Source organism: Psittacula echo, assembly GCF_963264785.1.
Source record: "Psittacula echo genome assembly, chromosome: 3".
NCBI classification, from domain to species: Eukaryota; Metazoa; Chordata; class Aves; order Psittaciformes; family Psittacidae; genus Psittacula; species Psittacula echo.
In genome coordinates this window covers 28,856,242-28,875,721 of record NC_137736.1, presented here as the reverse complement: position 1 = coordinate 28,875,721, position 19,480 = coordinate 28,856,242, and the positions used below count along the sequence as shown (strand labels likewise).

Sequence of the window (19,480 nt, the reverse complement as noted above, 5' to 3'; positions counted from 1 at the left end):
AGCAAGTAGTATAATGTGAATGTCATTTCCTTTTTTACTACAATTTTAAGTATGAGGGGTTGTTGTTTTTACTGTAAATTTGCCTGATGGGAAACACTGATTCCTGAAGACCACCAGAGAGGTTCCACTAATCTAAATGCACTGATACGGGCTGTCCCATAAAGGTTAAAACCTATGCTGTCATCCCAGAATGTTTTGCTGAAATATTAAAGTTACACAGAGTAGTAGTCTGTGATAACTAAGTAACTAAGACAACTTCCTGGTCCCATTAGTCTGCAGAGCCTGAAACCATCCTCTCCAGAATGAAGAATCTTGGTCCTGTGAATATAGACTTGCGGGGTGGTGTCCTAAATCAGATGCACTACAGCTGAGAGCAGCACACAAGTTCCCATGGGCTAGTAGGGTTAGATTTGTTGCTGTCAGGAAAGTTGGTCTGTACTAAATTGTAGTATTTTCTTGGTGCAAGTGGTGTATTTAAGCTACAGCAGAGCCAGATGCAAGCATGATGTTGGGAATATGAAGGAAGAGCAAGGGGAGAGTGCACAAACACACCTTGCGTGATGGGGAACGCCCTGTGGCAAGCAGCATTAACTGGATATGGTGTGGACAGGAGAGCTGCTATCCTCTCACATTGCTCCCTTTAGGGCTGTCCAAAGGCGCTAAAACATGACAGCAGGAATGAGCTGCTGCAAAATGAAATCTGTGGGGGAAGAGCTAAACTGACAACACAAATTTGCAAGGATGTGCAAGAAGGAAGTACAGATGTCTGGCACACTGCAGGAGGCACAAAGCTTCAGATATACAAGGCTGAGTATGAAAAAATATATAAACAAAATAACCTTAGTGTCAAAGAAAGAAGAGGAAGTGCTAAAAGATGTCCTGCTAAGACAGGGCAAAGTAGCAGAACACTTTGTGTGGCAAATGGATTAGGGAGACAACTGACAGGCTGCAGATACAGATAATGCTCTCCAGTGCCCTAAGAGCTCAGAGAACGATGGTGAATGGCAGTGTGGGAGAAAACAAGAAAATTAAGGGAGGCATACAGAGCTGTGGAAAAGGAAAAGGAAGCAACATAAATATAGGCTAGAAAGAAAGGGAAAATGTCTTTCATAAGAGAGAGTTCTGTGGCTAAATCTAGATGCTGGCAGCAGTAACTCAGGTGTTGAAGTTCCTCACTGACAAACGCAGCTGTGAAATGTGGAGACATGGAGGGCTCTGAATTCATGTGGGACTCATCTGATTGTAGGTTAGCTACATGAAGTACCATGTTTCACATTCTCATCACTGCACACACAAACCCCTACATAATTTTAAACTGAATGAAAACAAGGTATTAAAAAGAATGCTATGGAAATTATTTTAAGAAAACTGCATTATTTGTAGAGAATATTTTTGACATTGTAAATGATCCAATAAATATCTCAGGAAAACTACATATCATTGTTAAGTTATATAAGATTTCTAATAGGAGTAGGAATCAGAGCCAACAGCCACCTAAACCTGTCCCCAAAGCAACAATTCCTTTTCTGCCTACTGTATTTATAAAAATCTAGTAGATGCTTAGTATCCTACACAGAAGAAGGTAAAGGAAGTGGAGATTTGTAGTGGGTTGGGTTGCAGTGGGTATTTTACAGATTAAAAATGCAGCGTGGTCACACAGGGACATACCCACAGTTGCTTATGCTCAGTTCTTGTGTCCCTTTCACCCTCCAAGCCTGCCCTTCTTCCACCAGCTCCTGTGCCACTGGGGCTGGCAGCAGTAGCAATGGCTCTGCAAGCACAGGGGGCCACTTGCGCCAGCGCTTAGGGGACATTGGCTGTGGCACGGCTTGTTTCCCAGGAAGGGAGGGCAAGGGATGCCCAAAAGCTCTTTCTTGGAGCAAAAAGATTAGCCCATCCAGAATTACGTCCTGAAAGAGTTGGCATATGGAGCTGTAATTGGCAGTATGGAGCTACCTGACCCAGCCGCGTTACGAGGCTGTGGAACCAGGGGAGGTGACCTCTTCACTTGCCTCCTTCAACCTTTTGCTTATAAATTCACACAAAAGATTTTTTCTCTTAAATGGGACTGTCTTGCTTATTTATAGCTTCAACTAAAGCACCACTGAGCCACACTTCTTCATTGTGCACAAGAAAAAGCAAATCAATAACCTAATTTAAACAAAATACAAAGTCTTCACAAAGCTGAATAATCTATTCCCTAAACTCACACATTTCACCTTCTCTGTGACATGCTGCACAGGCTTTCACAGTCCCCAACCAATTTAATGAGGCCTAGCCCTTTCATCACCCAGATCTGGAAGGAGCAAAAGGAAATTGTGCTTATTAATTGCTGTCTTTTTCAATAGTCACTTTGAATTTTCTCTCCATATTCCCTTATGAGGGTTGGTAACCTCATGTGACCGGTGCATGGCAGCTAAGGGAGTTTTCCAGCTTCTGTTGCCCGTACCAGGTAACCACATAAACCAGCAGCTATTCTGCCTGAAGTGACCCACTCCAAAGGGATCACAATATTCCAGAATTACTTGATCTGGAAGGTTATGCCAGCTGGGTTTTCAAATAAGATGTGCCCACCAGCAGAGCTGAGGGAAGAAGTTGCAGCTGCTCTGCATCTCCCATAACCTACTTGAAAATCTTAGCTGCTGGAGCTTTAAAGCTCATAAAGTGTGAACAAATCATCTAACAAGGGCAAGTGTAGAGTCTTGCATCTGGGGAGGAACAACCCCATGTACCAGTACAGGTTGGGGGTTGACCTGTTGGAAAGTAGTGAAGGGGAAAGGGACCTGGGGGTCCTGGTGGATAGGAGGGTGACCATGAGCCAGCAATGTGCCCTTGTGGCCAAGAAGGCCAATGGCATCCTAGGGTGCATTAGAAAGGGTGTGGTTAGTAGGTGAAGAGAGGTTCTCCCCCTCTACTCTGCCTTGGTGAGGCCGCATCTGGAATATTGTGTCCAGTTCTGGGCCCCTCAGTTCAAGAAGGACAGGGAATTGCTTGAAAGAGTCCAGCGCAGAGCCACAAAGATGATTAAGGGAGTGGAGCATCTCCCTTATGAGGAGAGGCTGAGGGAGCTGGGTCTCTTTAGCTTGGAGGAGACTGAGGGGTGACCTCATCAATGTTTACAAATATGTAAAGGGTGAGTGTCAGGAGGATGGAGCTAGGCTTTTCTCAGTGATGTCCAGTGATAGGACAAGGGGTAATGGGTGTAAACTGGAGCATAAGAGGTTCCAGGTGAACATCAGGAGAAACTTCTTTACTGTGAGAGTGACAGAGCCCTGGAACAGGTTGCCCAGGGGGGTTGTGGAGTCTCCTACGTTGGAGATACTCAAGGCCCGGCTGGACAAGTTCCTGTGTGATGTACTCTAGGTTACCCTGCTCTTGCAGGGGGGTTGGACTAGATGATCTTTTGAGGTCCCTTCCAACCCTTGGGATTCTGTGATTCTGTGACAAGGAGCAAGACCTTGTAGAGCATTATCCAAACACAGGAGCTAAGTTCAGCTGTGGCTTCTTTGGGTAAAATTGTGATGTCCAAAGTTCTGCTGAGTTTAAACTCTGTAGGAGCCTATCTGTTTGACTTCAGCATTGCCTGTCGTGCCCTGCTTGGAGGGTGCCTAGCATCTCTATCCTTTCCAAGCCTAGAAATACACATCCCTGACAGATAAAATAAGGCACCAAACTTGCCTAAGACCAACATTACTCAGTTCCTTACACAAGGAAGTGGGGAAAACTTTCTTAAGGAAAAATCTGATGGTTACAACATTTACCTGAAATATTTTGTGGATAGAGATATGGTGCTCTATTGAGAGCAGGGAAGTAATCCCACAAGTCACTTAAATCTAGCTGTTGCAAACTGCCGTCTTTTTTATGCATGAATCTGCCAATATATCCCGCAAATGCTGTATTTAGTTTGGTACTGCCTTTTTGCATGAGGAACTTAGTTCAAGAGGTTAGGTTGTTCCAGTTAACCTTCAATTTATTCCTTTAACACTCCAAGAATTGATTTTACTGGTATTCAAATTCTTTAAAAATCTTTATGAAATGCACTGTATATTTAAGCAGGTTTAGGACATTCACAGAGCACTTTATAGACTTCTATGTTTGCTTTCCCTGTGCGACAAATGAAGAGCAAAATAATTCAGTTCCTACAGAATTATGAAAACTGTCACCATAATATACTTTTGAGCTACAGTAATGAGTGTGAGAAAATAAAACTTCAGTTCCTGAGTGTGTTCCTTCTAGTAACTTGACAGATAGGCTGAAGCCCACTCTCTGCTAAGAAAAGGCAGGTTTAGCTCTGTTCTCACTGCCTCTGGAGAAATACCAGTGGCAGATCCCCCAAGCCCCAGGGTGAGAAACAGAGACATACTCACCTGTTTCTCCTCTCTTACTTATTTTAAAAAGGGGCTGTTGATAGCAGAACGTCCTTTTCTGACTACCTGGTTACTGCTGAATGGCATCAGATGGTGAGAGCATTGGTCCCTAAAGCATGCGTGTGTCCACAGAAATAAATGTGACCATTGCCTTGGAAACTTTATTCTGAGATTAGAAGATACAGCAGCATGGGCTATAAATGACAGTACAGTCTTTTGGTATCCTTGCTGTTTAACTTCATAGATGCACTATGCCAAGACCTCTGCTTCTCTGTTCTTGTTAGCTGTGCTGTCTACATGAAAATGAAACTAGTTACATAAACTCAGTGCAGTGAGATCCATGTTACATCTTGCACATGTAGTTGTTCTTTGCTTCCTTAGAATATTCACTGTGTGTTGCAAATGCAAGTAGATTGTCTAACTGAAAGAGTGCTTTCAGTATTGGTGCTGTGATATGACATCCATGCTAGAGTTTGAAAGGCAATATTGCTGCCCTGACCCCCTGGGATCTCTTCAGGAAGCAGAAAGATCCAGCCACAGCCCTAGCCCAATACATTAGTCCTGCCCTATTTCTATGGCACTTGCTTCCAGCTGGACTCCAATACTAGCAAATTATTTACAGAATATGTCTTGTTTCTTGACATGGCTCACATCCATATTGGAGAAACTATATACTACTGCAGCTGCACTGCTGCTGTGACTGAGATGCGGGTTTCCAGTGTGTTAATCCATGTTCAAGCAAAGCTGTCTACATAGAATCCAGGGAAGACCTGTTAGCACAATATAAACCTTTTATAGAATCATAGAAACATAGAATAGTTAGGGTTGGAAAGGACCTTAAGATCATCTAGTTCCAACCCCCCTGCCATGGGCAGAGACACCTCACACTAAGCCATGTCACCCAAGGCCTCATCCAACCTGGCCTTGAACACCACCAAGGACGGAGCATTCACAACTTCCCTGGGCAACCCATCCCAGTGCCTCACCACCCTCTCAGTAAAGAATTTCTTCCTTATATCCAATCTAAACTTCCCCTGTTTAAGTTTGAACCCATTACCCCTTGTCCTGTCACTACAGTCCCTGATCAATAGTTCATCCCCAGCATCCTTGTAGGCCCCCTTCAGATACTGGAAGGCTGCTATGAGGTCTCCACGCAGCCTTCTCTTCTCCAGGCTCAACAGCCCCAACTTTCTCAGCCTATCCTCATACGGGAGGTGCTCCAGTCCCCTGATCGTCCTCGTGGCCCTCCTCTGGACTTGTTCCAACAGTTCCATGCCCTTTTGATGTTGAGGACACCAGAACTGTACACAATACTCCAAGTGAGGTCTCAAGAGAGCAGAGCAGAGTGGCAGGATCACCTCCTTCAACCTGCTGGTCACACTCCTCTTGATGCAGCCCAGGATACGGTTGGCTTTCTGGGCTGCGAGCGCACACTGAAGCCGGCTCATGTTCAGTTTCTCATCAGCCAACACCCCCCTAAGTCCTTCTCTGCAGGGCTGCTCTGAATCTCTTCTCTGCCCAACCTGTAGCTGTGCCTCAGATTGCTCCGACCCAGGTGTAGGACCTTGCACTTGGCATGCTTAAACTTCATCAGGTTGGCATCAGCCCACCTCACAAGCGTGTCGAGGTCCCTCTGGATGGCATCCCTTCCCTCCGGTGTATCAACTGAACCACACAGCTTGGTGTCATCGGCAAACTTGCTGAGGGCGCACTCAATCCCACTGTCCATGTCACTGACAAAGACGTTGAGCAAGACGGGTCTCAACACCGATCCCTGAGGGACACCACTCATTACTGGTCTCCAGCTGGACATTGAGCCATTGACCACAACTCTTTGCGTGTGGCCATCCAGCCAGTTCTTTATCCACCGAGTGGTCCACCCATCAAATTGATGTCTCTCCAATTTAGAGACAAGGATGTCGTGTGGGACAGTGTCAAATGCTTTGTACAAGTCCAGATAGATGACGTCAACTGCTCTACCCCTGTCCATCAGTTTCATAGCCCCATCATAGAAAGACACCAAATGGGTCAGGCAGGATTTCCCCTTAGTGAAGCCATGCTAGCTGTCACCAACCACCTCCTTGTTTTTCATGTGTCTTAGCATGCCTTCCAGGAGAATCTGCTCCAAGATTTTGCCAGGCACGGAGGTGAGAATGACTGGTCTATAGTTCTCTTGGTTATCCATTTTCCCTTTCTTGAAAATGGGAGTTTTATTTCCCTTTTTCCAGTCATCAGGAACTTCACCTGACTGCCATGATTTTTCAAATATGATGGCCAGTGGCTTAGCAACTTAATTTGCCGGCTCCTTCAGGGCCCGGGGATGGATTTTATCAGGTCCCATGGACTTGTGCATGTTCAGGTTTTTAAGATGGTCTCGAACCAGATCCTCTCCTACAGTGGGCCTAGGGTCTTCATTCTCACAGTCCTTGCGTCTGCCTTCCAAGACTTCATATTGAACACTTGAGAGGCAAGGAAGCAGAGGAGCTTTTATACATAATGGTATACCTTGCTGATCTTAAAAAACAAATTAATTGGGTAAAGAAATGCATTCATTTAATGGTCATGAAATTAAATGATAGCATGAGTGAGGAAAATGAAAAGTTAAAGCAAGCAGAGTATTTGATGCATTTCCTACTAATATGCTTTGCTATCATTCAGGTTTCAGTCTGCCTTGAAGGAAGATTGACATTAGCTGTAAATGAGGCAGCAATCTTTTGACAAGATGAAGAAATGCAGGCTGAAGCTGGGTTATGATGCAATCCAGGACCAGGGCACCCAAAGAGATTTACAAACATAAGAGAGAATATTTTTATCCAGTTTCTCTCATCTTGACATATATAATTTGACCACTGATGCTTTTTCAGATTCACGTTGCAGTTCATGACCCACAGCTAAATATACACTTCAGCAAAAGATAAGGCCCGGGCTTCTGATCTAAAATGCATAATTAGAGGTGGAAGTCTCTTTATCTTATTTGCCAAGATAATCTATAATCCAACCATATCTGAGTGTGGCTGAAGAACAGATTTTATACAGGATAGGATGGGTAGATCTGCAAGGAGAATGGAGAAGTTTTAGCTGGGTTTCACTAGTTTACATTCATCTAAGTTCCACAATAAGTAAAAGCTATTATTATTTAAATAGGACATTTATCTCAGATATATAATTGTTTGAATAATTACATGCAGAGTTGTTTAAATAGGAATGTATAATGAAATCTCATTCTAATTTCTTATGAGTAGCTATATATTCATAAACCAGTCTTCCCTTTTCTGTTCTGGGCTGCTGTGCTCTTTTTGTATACTGGGGAGGACTTTTGCTCTGTTGGAAGAGCCTGTACAGCTGCTTTGCAAGGTACTTCACAGTCATCCCAAACTGAAAGGAGTCTTTGCTCTTAACACGCTTTTATCATTTTCTCACTCCTGGTAGTTACTAGAAGCTGCTTGCCCTGTATCTGCTGTGTTGCAAACATACAGAAGAGAAATCCTTACAGCTCTCATACTAATATGATCATCCAAGTCATTAAGGCTTGAGAATCATTAATGCTTTGGGGTCTTCAGCATAATACTCAGCATTCCTCCTGCTTTTGCCTTGTCTTCATCTCCTGTTTTCCTAATACCATCCATTAGAGTGGGCATTTGGTACTGTCATGAAATCATCGTTCACTGGTAATTTTACTTAATGACCGTATTGCCCTAAAACATAAGTTATTATTACAAAGCCTTTACAGTCCATGAATAAAAAGCAGCCTATTTAGATCAGTCTGCAGATCTAACTCACAGTGATGTCACAGTGGCGTCTAAGTGCTATATAACTGTTAACTAATTATCATCCTTAATGACTGTTAGAAAGGAGGACAACCAGTTAAGGCTGTGCTTGTGATCAGTGCTAAGGGAGAGGGCAGAGCTCAGTGGCAGATCAGGACCCAGCCTGGGACACATACAACATCAGCTTTTATTCCTTAACCAGACAGGAACATTATTAACATGTGTGTGCACTTACAAGCTCCCTTCCAGCTGTCTGTATCTTCATATTTTAATTGAGTCATTGTTAATATAGAAAATACAAAAGTGATGTGTTAAGTTTTCCTGGGCTGCTGCAATACTTCTTAGGAAGAATTTCAGCAAGCATCTTTCATGGAGCCCATAGGTGCCAACTGCCATCATGAACCTATGTCTTGGTTATGGCAGATAACATTGCTGACTGAGCCTTGCTTTTTACATGCAACTGCCTTTGGTTTTCAAGGGTTTGGTTTGCTAAGGTTTTCCAAGGTTCTTGAGGGCAAATTGTTTTTGTTTGTGGCTTTTTTGTCATTGGTTTGTTAGTTTTTTTTCACCAAAGACAATCCTGTAGCATGACTTCTGAAATCATTATTATTCACAGGTTTGTGTGTGTTCTGTTTATAACACACTTGTTTATAGCACACTTGTTTATAACATACTTGGAATACAAGTATGTTTGTAACATGCTTGAAAATTAATACTCACATAAAAAGTTTTAATCAAAAATGTGTCCAGGAGGCAAATACTCCTCTCAGGCTGCTGCCCTTGGATTTATGAGGAAATCAATAACTGGATTACCTTGGATTAACTATCTGGGCTGGCTACCCAGTGTAGCTGCAGCACCACAAGCTGTGTAACACTTCTCAAACATAGAGGCTACACACTTTATAATTATTCTAGTTAGTGTGTCTGTCTAATTATTGCCTAATTAATGTAAAGTTGTAATTTAAGGCATTATATGGCTTAACATTTTCCTGGCTTTCCATCATCTTACTATTTCTATGTAGGCAGATTGCAGTTTATATCTTCTGATAACAGAAGCACAATGACTTGATCTTAGCTCTTCCATCTCAAGCTAGAATCAAAACTGTAATGAATCAATAATGTAAAGCTGGGTAGTTGTATCCTCCTATTTACACTTCTTAGTATGAATTTGCTTTTACAATAAAATAACACCATGGACTAAGTGCAAACTCCCTGTACAGGACCAAATAAATTTAGGTATATGGAGGGTTGTCTGAGTTCAAACCACACTTACAGCTGGTCTGTGAAGCAAATGGGTTTTTTCAATACAGTATTAGCTCAAAAGAGACCTGCATCATGAAAATCCTGGCTGGCACCTTCTTCCTACAACAGGTACCTTAGACACAGAAAGCCAGCAGCTCCAGGGAGCAGAACTGAGTCCAGCCAGGTCAGCTGGGAAACACAGCATGCAAAAGTTTCCATTGATGTTACCATATACCATTTTCTGTGTGTAAGTAGGGAAGGGGTATCAGTCTCCAGGTTGCTGATTTCTGCAGGTAATAAAACAACTCTAAGAAATGAAATAGAAGAGGATTAATAAAATAAGAAATAAAAAAAGCAATGTTGACACTTATATTCAGCAAAGCATTTCAATAAAATATTTGCCTTCTGTCTTGGTTTTTAGTGGCTGGAAATGGATTGGTTGGTTGTGATCAACACTAAGCTATTTTTATTGTCTACTGCATCTTAGAAACTTCAAGTTGTTTCTTTTTTGTTTGTTTGTTTGTTTGTTTTTTAATGTGAGTCATTGCCATACACAATCACGCAGCTGATTTTCAGAGGCTTTTGCCGTGAAAGAGAATTTTGGCAAGCAAATCACACTATATTCCCCTTTCTTTCAAACAGCTCTTCAGGTACTGCTAAGTATCCTAAAATACTACTAATAGCACCTGCTTACGTTACTGTAATCAAAACTGAATAACATTTAACCTTTGTTTTACTGTCATGGTGATGAATTCTTCCATAGTTTCCTAGCTCATAATTCCTTCTCCTCTTCACAAGATCCCAGAGTGGGCAAGATAAAAACGCATGCATCATGGTAATAAAGTGTGTGGACACAGCAAGAAGTGTAGGTGATGCTGGGCTGAAACTGTAGAGCATCATGTTATACACCATCAGGGGTGTTTTATGTAAGCATTCCCAATGATTTTTGGAGAGGGGCTGAGGGAAAAAATGCATCCCTCTAGAAGTTTCCAGCAATGTGAGGACTGGGAAGTAAAAATTCATCCTCTTCTGCCCAAAGTGGCCAGTCAATACGCATTTAAATGCCATCTTTACTTCGCAGACCTTCATAAGGCCTGGAAAATTAATCCAGACCAGAAATCCTTTCATACCAGTTGTTTTGACAACCTCCTGCAGACCTGCATTTCCCAGGTAGAACAAGAGGTAATTATAGAAGCTTTCTTCTTTTTGGTTTTTTTTTTTTTTTTTTTCTTGCTTACTTCAGTGAGCACTCACCAATCTTGCTCTCACATGGTAATGCAGCATGAAAAAACCTGCACCTAAGCACTTTTCCTTACAAATTCTGGTTCCTGCTAATAAACTCCTTTTTAACATTTCTAAACTGCAGACTAAAGGATTTCACCTTTTAATAATCAGCTTTTTGTTATTGCTAGTAATTCTTCTTGTCCTAGAACTTTTGCAATTTTTAACCTCTTTCCAGAGGTGATAAAAACATAATCTAAATACAATAGCATATTTTTTGCACCTGAAGAAAAATGTACATTTTATTGTGATCAAGTTTTCATGACCTATAGCATATTGTTCCAGATTAACCCATGCTTATCAAAAAACTGTGCCGTACACTGGAAACATCCAGACTAAAGTACATTCACCTTTCAATCTCTTTCAACAGGTTCTCTCCATGGGAATGATGACTGAATACTACCACTACTTTTTTACAACTCTGGTAAGGAACGTGAAAGATTGGAAGTGATTTAGGTGGTGTTGTTGCAGAAAAGACACCTTAAAATTTGCAATTTTTCTAGATCTTGCTTGCCATTATTCAAGGAAAACCCTGGACAATGAGTACTAACACTCATTAGTAATACCAGGACTCACGATTTTGTAAGGAATCTATTTTGCAGTATCTGTGGGGCTAACACTTTAATACAATGAAAATGAATTGCAGTGCTGTGTTTAAGGAGGAGCCATTGGTACAGGTGGATCAGAGTCAAATAAAATAATGAGTCAATGACTTTGCAATGGATCCAAGATCAAGCACCACAGGTGGTGTTGCTCATCTCTAAAATCACAGACTCATAGAATGGTTTGGGTTGGAAGGGACCTTAAAGATCATCTGGTTCAAACTCCCCTGCCATGGGCTGGGACACTTTTCAGTAGACCAGGTTACTCCAAGCCCCATCCAACCTGGCCTTGAACACTGCCAGGGACGGGACAGCCTCAGCTTCTCTGGCAACCTGTTCCTGTGTTCACTCTTTGTTCTGATTGACACACTTCTATAAAAACACAAAATTACATACGTATAAAATCGCCTGGGAAATTTTATACTGAAAGAAAAACCATACATTTCTTTATATACCACAAATCTATATGTGGTACAAATACTCTATAAATACTTATTTCAGCACATTTTTTCCTATATTTTAACTTATATGATACATATAAATATAATTCAATCCATGCTTGAAGTCCATTTGCATTGTAGACTAGAAAGACAGCAAAGAACCAATATTGCTAGAACAGTTCTAGAGAACTGGATTACGTCATGTGCATCTGCCTATTCTTTATTTTCTTTCCATATAAAATTTTATGTGGGAGTGAAAAATCATTTTGAAACCAATAGTCAATTCATTAGTTAGAAAAGACTCTCTTGTTTGGAACTTGAAGTAGTAGCTTGAAATAGTTCTCTTTGAGGCCATTTTAACATCAAGAAAAATGTGAAAATTATTGTGGAACTTACAGTTTTATACAATACCCAATACAATAAACATTCTCACATAAAATGGTAACCACCACCACCAATATGCATGAGATAGAACAGAGCACATATTAGAGCAAGGAGTAAGCAGTGCTGGTGTTACCTCTGTATTGTGGTATTGTAAATGTTGACATTTTGATGGTTACTGTGGTAGTAAACCATGACCAACACATTTGTCATTTTACTGGCCTACTGGGATCAGCAGAAAGTTGTTTTGAAAAACAGCCTTCAGGCTTTGAGAAGCAGTTATCGTATTTCCACTGCCTGATAAATACAGCTGTGGAGTGTGCCACACAATTATATCACTTAGAATACCCATTATTTTCCTGCCCTGTAAATGCTGAGCACTGAAGCGCATGGGCTTACTGTGCACTAGCCTGACACATCCATTAGACATACTGGCAGCAAGTCACCTGAAGGAGGAAAGGCAGGAGAAAAATGGGATTCATAAGTAGCAAAAGTTTATTGTTCTCGGTACCTATTGGAATTTTCTTTCCCCAAGCTGAGAAATAAGCTTGACATTGGCCAGCTAGTTCCTCATGTTGGTTTGTCAGAGCTCTAACACTGTTAAAGGACTGCTAATAAATTAAAATTAGATACTGCTGTGCAGGTTTTTTGCAAAATAGTGGTGTCGTGGAGAAATTATTCTTTATGTTCCATGGTTTATGACATGGTTTGTCATAAATTTCACATAGCTTTGGTTTATTCAGATTTATAACCTAAGTGGTCATGACTAGGTTTTGAAGGCAAATAGAGCGTTCACAGGGAAAAAAAGCATCAGCGCTTAAGCTTCGGATTGAAAATCGAATGCAATTTTGGCCTAATTTTGCCTTCTGAACATTTTGCTTTAAAAATACTACATCTGTTTTTGTTTGTTTTCTTAATGGTGATTTAGGATCTATTTGCATTAGACCTTGAACCCTACAGATACAGTGGAGTAAATATGACAGGGTTTCGCCTGCTCAACATCGAGAACCCCCACGTTTCATCGGTCATTGAGAAATGGTCAATGGAGCGTCTGCAGGCACCACCGAAACCAGAGACCGGCCTCCTCGATGGCATGATGACGGTAAGTAAATAGCCACAATGATGCAGGGGGGGCATGTACCACACATTTCATAATGCTGTTCTATCATATGTGAACTGATCCCATTACTGCTTTATTTTACAATGCAAATGCTGAAGTAACATTCCCAAAACAGTCTTCCTTTCGCCTGCTTCTACACAGAAGTGCATTGGCCTCATGAACCAATTCATCTGTTGTGACAAACCACTCCCAGAATGTTCTAAGGATGGGTGGCAATACTCCATCACAGTGCCTTCCAGCTAACATCATACATCTTATTGTTGTCAAATGTATATACTGCTGCCTCATTTTTCCAATAATGTCCAACATGGAGTGAAGAACATAAAAATGTTCATAGCAGGTGTACGATTTATAACCTGCAGGGAAAGGTATTGTACATGTGAACAGGTAATAGCATTTTTAAATTGGAAAAGTGCCCTTTCTCTTCATTTCCATCATCTACAACAACTCTGGCTTTTAAGGTATAATTCACAGATAAATGAAAGCTATCAGCAAGCCAGGAAATTAGGATTTCCTCCCTACCACTACCTCAAGAAGTAAATGAAAGAATAGGAACAATTACTTGGGCAGTGTGACTCCATTCGGTTTTGTAGGGTGAAGGGTTGCCATCTTTTTGCAATATAAGATAATGTATCTTATGTACTGAGTGCAGTTTGAAGTGTTATGAAATAGACTTTATTGCAGATGATTGATGGGAAAATTTTGAAACATTCTAGCATCCTGAAGAGAAATGCATTATGTGTGTTATCTCTAGCATTTCAAAAAAGCGTTGCTTGTTTGGCCAGTGCCATTGTGCTCACTCATACGCAAAGCAGGGAAGAAAGCTGTCCCTGGGAACTTCTGATGTGAATGCACAAGACCTGCAAGGGTAGCTATTCACACATAGCTATTCACCTGCATTCACTCAACTGTCAAACTAAGAAAAACGAAGTTCTTACTAGACTCTTAAGCTCTCATTTGTATCTGACTCTTATCCTCTCCTATTCATCTCTATAATATTTTATTGCCCTTGATGCCCTGAAATAGCATGAGTAGGGATAATGGGTACAAACTGGAACACAAGAGGTTCCACTTAAACTTGAGAAGAAACTTCTTCTCAGTGAGGGTGACGGAACACTGGAACAGGCTGCCCAGGGGGGTTGTGGAGTCTCCTTCTCTGGACACATTCCTGTGTAACCTCATCTAGGTGTTCCTGCTCCGGCAGGGGGATTGGACTAGATGATCTTTTGAGGTCCCTTCCAATCTCTAACATACGGTGATACTGTGATACTGTGAGTGCCAGGGAAAGCATCTTCCTAGTTGGCTGTGATCATTTAAATATTCATAGCAAGTTCTGTTTATTCAGTTTGATGGAGAACTGCAATACTGCTATATTTCATTAGGCAATAAGGTTATGACAAGCTATGTAGTATAAGGAAATCAGGATTACATGCCCTGTTGTCAGCTCAGGATTTCTCCCTTCTGTTTCATGCTGTATTGTTTGCCCTGATGTCAGCTTGTGGGAAGTCAGCAGGGCATGACCAAGACAGTATTGAGCTCACGTCCCACTTGCCCAAATTGCATACAAAGGCATAGTTGTTCTAATGAGATCTTTTGGTTTCTTTGCAATGATTTAAATAGAACACAATAATCAGAAAAACTAGTTCCAGGACTAAATCTTAGACCCTTTCTTCTTATGCAAAAGCAAGGCATCAGTATAAGGCAGTTTGCTTCAGAAAATGAAGTGGGGTGACCTTTGCTTTCTCCATGTAACCCCAAGCCCTAAAACAGAACAGTGAGTGGAGAAATAAAAGGCTGAGGGAGGTAATATAGCCTCCTATTTTCTGGATGAAAGGATGGATGAGTAACAAGTTACACAAACATGAGACTCAAACAGCTGAATCTGAAAGAACATGTCCCCAGTCTAATGTAAAATCTGATGTCCATTGTCATTGATGGGAATCTTTCCATTGTGTTTGGATCAGGCCTTTAGTCTCTGGGTCCATTTGGAACAACTATCTGTTTTAAGACACTTGACAATGAGAGCTGTTACTGTCTCCTCCTTCTTGACTCACCATTTATAATGTTTTCAATTTACTCTGATTGTGGGAGCACTGTTTTGGGCAAACCCTGACGAGTATGTCAAGAGCGATTCCTCATCTGCCGTATATTAAGATTAGTTGATAAATTCAGATCACATTTGATTGCCAGCAAAAACCTCCAGTGCTGATAAGACTGATGCTGCTGTAATTTACTTAGGTAAATGAAACAGACAAAGAATGAAATATATTGATTTCCCAAAGGAATCACATGGAAACGAATAAAAAATGGATTAGCTTTGCAGTTCTTATAAATGAGTCCAGTTTCTCGTCTGCTGAGTATTTTTTTTAAGGCCCCTGTTTAATCATTTAGTAGCTTTACAAGAAAGGTAAGCAGTTCATCTTCGGAGCATCCCTGTGCATTAAGCAAAACATGATTATTTCCACCTCACACAAGAGCACTGAAACACAGCGCAGATGAAGGTGAGATTTTTCTAAAACTTCTCAGTGATAAAGGGTGACAGGGCATGCAATCTCAGATCACGGCATGCTTTTAAACCAAGAAACCCATTCTCAAAAAACCCAGAGCATCCAGTAATTTCAGTACTGTTTAAGTATCTAAGAGCTGAATTCATCTGCCCTTAGACAGCTACAGGTTAGATGGATAAGTCCAACTTAATCACCAAAAAAGACACCTGGAAGAGACAGTTCACCTCTCTTTAAGACAGCATGGGAGATGTGGCAAAGGAACAGCCCTAGCAAGATCTCGGTGGGGCCATTTCATATGTTTGTGCCAAAAGCCAATATCCCTGAGGGTAGCAGACTCTTATAGACAGCTGCCTGGTGGGATACCTACCAGGTGTTCAGTGGGACTGAATTCCCTGGAAAGCAGGGCCTGCCTACCCTGTGGGTAAGAAAATCCCACAAATTCCAGGAGAAGAGCGGCAATGGGGAGCTAGCATGAGCCCCGCACGGGCAGCTCTCCTACATGCCCCCATGCCCTGCCAACCGGCAAGCTGAGCAGACTGACTTGAGAACCTGAATGGTGCTTTCACCATGGTGCTTTCAACATAATTCATGGAATTGCACACCTGGAGGTGCGGAGAGTCTTGGCAAATCCCATGAGGAAACTATAGAAGACTGATTACTACTAAGTGCTTGACCCCAAGATACATCTGGAGGGTGGGACTTGAGCTGCTGTATCACCTGAGACTTCTTAAAACCCCTCTCTGTGCCACAGAGCTGAGTTACCCATACACTCTTTCCTGTGCTGGACCCAGCCTCTTTCTTCCTGCAGCTATCCAATGTAGCTTACTTCCCAACCCTCACCTGAAAATACTCTGAAACTAATACAAGCTTCCAGGAAAAAAAAAGTTTTTTGTGCACCTTAGGTTTCCATGGGGAGCCCAGTAGTGTCATTTTCCATAACAGCAGCACAGGAAACTGTTCTCAGTAGAGAAAAGCAGGGTGTCAAGATGTACATTAAAGAAAGCCTTCCTGTCTTTTTCATGCAGACTGAAGCAGCTCTGATGTACGATGCTGTTTACATGGTAGCAGTGGCCTCCCAGCGTGCCTCCCAAATGACTGTCAGCTCCCTGCAGTGCCACAGACACAAGCCGTGGCGTTTTGGACCCAGATTTATGAACCTGATAAAAGAGGCAAGTGTAGACCATCTGCTTATGGTCAGCATAATCCTTTTCTTCTTTACTGAACTGGCTTGTGTTGTTGCTCCATGCTCTTTGTCGTGCTATGCTTCAATTTCTGGCGCTCAGATATCCATTTCTTCCTTATCTTTCTAGCTGAGAAACATCAATCTACAGACACTAGGCTGTGGCTTGCATTCGTGCATTCTGATGGAGACTTTATCTGGTCTTTCGAAAAAAGCGACTGCTAAACCCTAGGTGTGGTAAAATCTCAGACTAACACACCAAAGACTTCCAGGATTTTTTACTCAATTAATGTCTATTATGTATGTTTATAATTTCCAAAAATATAAAATAACTAAACCCAGCTATTTTAGAAAATGAAATAAAAGTGAGTCTGTAGCTTTGTCCCTGTTTCACCACTTAATTCCAATTGTTTTGCTGATTGCTTGATCAATAATCAATATCCAGGAAATACTTCAACTAGTATTTCTAAAGAAGTAAATAGCTTCATGAAGTAATGCACAGATGTCCTAAGAATACATCACTGAGCTAACTTGATCCACAGGTGTTCTAAGAAATATACATTTTAGCTGAAATACCTTCACTCTTCCAAAAATTCAGTTTTTATTATGAATTTCAAATGGAAACTTTTCCTTTAGGGAAGAGTATAGAAATGAAAATTGGAAAATTCTGTGGACTATATATATATATATATATTTTATCTTGTCCATCAGCTCTTGTCCATGACAGGGTGATTCCTATCAAAGCCGCGTTCATTCGCATTTGTGTCGGTGGAACAGGATCTGTAGACTGAGTTACAAGGTAAGAGGTGGCAGCATGTCAGGGCATACACCTGAATCCAGACATATGGTAGGAGCAAACTGAAAGACATGATATGTGGTGGTTACAGAACATGTAGAAGAGCTATCATCACCTTCTCCAAACCTTTCCAAGTAAAGTTTTTAGAATTACCATAGGCAATGCATGGTGATTTACCTACACAGAAAGCATTAAAAGTTTCCGAAACATTACTTTCCACACAGGGTGTTTTATGAATTTTGTTTCCTTGTAAGCTTCTCTCTTTGAAAGCATAAAGAAAATAGTTACTCCAGTACTCAAGGTCCTCACTTAAGAATTAAGGAAGCTTTGAGATACTTTTCTTACAGCAATACAATCGTGGGAGTACCCAAAGGAGTCAGGAAAGAAGGACTGGTAAAGATCATTTCTCTCACACTGACATCAGCCGTGCTGCATCCAGCTTCCCTACTGAGCAGGAGGTTGGAAGATTGTAGCAGGAACAGTAAAAGACAGGCTGCGTGGAGACCTCATAGCAGCCTTCCAGTATCTGAAGGGGGCCTACAAGGATGCTGGGGATGGACTATTGATCAGGGACTGTAGTGACAGGACAAAGGGTAACAGGTTCAAACTTAAACAGGGGAAGTTTAGATCGGATATAAGGAAGAAATTCTTTACTGGGAGGGTGGTGAGGCACTGGAATGGGTTGCCCAGGGAGGTTGTGAATGCTCCATCCTTGGCAGTGTTCAAGGCCAGGTTGGATGAGGCCTTGGGTGACATGGTTTAGTGTGAGGTGTCCCTGCTTATGGCAGGGGGGTTGGAACTAGATGATCTTAAGGTCCTTTCCAACCCTAACTATTCTATGATTCTATGAAAATTGTCTAAGAAGTGTCTGTAATAAAGATGAACTTGTCTCTCCCTCCTTCCCTCCCTTCTGATTTGATCTAAGTGGGAATCTTTGCTCTTCTATTTCTCAACATCAAACTAAATGAGGTGCCATTGCTACTCATCCAACCTCTGGTGCATTTTAAGAATAATTATAATGAAGCTGAAAGTTAGTTAGTCTGTATCAGTGAACACATGTGCAGTGGTGACCCACTTATTTTAGACAATGCTATGTATATAGCATAAGGGTCCTGAATCCTGAGCCAGAAGGACTTTTACCAAAATCACCAGACCTCAGCAGATCCAGTTCAAAGCTTAAAACAGTTAATACATTCACATTTATCATGTACAGTTAGTTTGTCTTGTATGGAGTGAGATATGTGGGCTAATTACTGATCATTTTGCAGATAGTGTCTTTCATGATCAGTAAAACACTGATTTAAATGCTCAGAGAGTCTTATCTTTCTGTTGAGGCCAAAAAAGATGTCTGTTAAAAGTAGAAGATAAGGTTTAATAGGACAGCATTACATTTCCCATAAAGGCTATAACAGGTGTTGGAATCTAAATCACAAATACATTTGGACCTCCTTAGTTCATGTTAGTATCTGGTTTATTCATCAAGGACAGATGAACTTTGTAAATTAGAAATCAAATGAGTAGGTATGGACAAAAAAAGTCAAACAAGCAGAATGATAATTTGGACCCACAAAAATACAATTTAATTTTACTATACTGTGATATGGTACTAACAGTCTGTAAAGGGCTTTTACAGACTGGTCTGAAGACAAATATTCTATACTGCAGTTTAAATAAACAACTTTCAGGCAAAGAAGTTGCCTGCAATGAGTCCTGCAGATGTTAGAGATTAGCAAGTACTTCAAAGGCTCCGTGGTGGGCTTTTGCATTTAATTTCAGTGGTGATAAGAACTGCAGTCA

At 41.3% G+C, this 19,480-nt stretch overlaps 1 protein-coding gene across 2 annotated transcripts in view; it reads left to right on the top strand.

Moving 5' to 3' along the window:
- The window catches only part of GRIK1 (glutamate ionotropic receptor kainate type subunit 1), a gene marked incomplete at both ends in the record, with an annotated part of 177,704 nt that overhangs the window by 109,370 nt on the left and 48,854 nt on the right, over positions 1 to 19,480 (top strand). For both annotated transcript variants that reach the window (XM_080612276.1, XM_080612275.1), the window contains 3 exons: positions 11,028 to 11,081; positions 13,009 to 13,182; positions 16,733 to 16,876. In XM_080612276.1, coding sequence (XP_080468402.1) covers positions 11,028 to 11,081; positions 13,009 to 13,182; positions 16,733 to 16,876 — 372 coding nt within the window. The remainder of the gene's footprint in view (positions 1 to 11,027; positions 11,082 to 13,008; positions 13,183 to 16,732; positions 16,877 to 19,480) is intronic.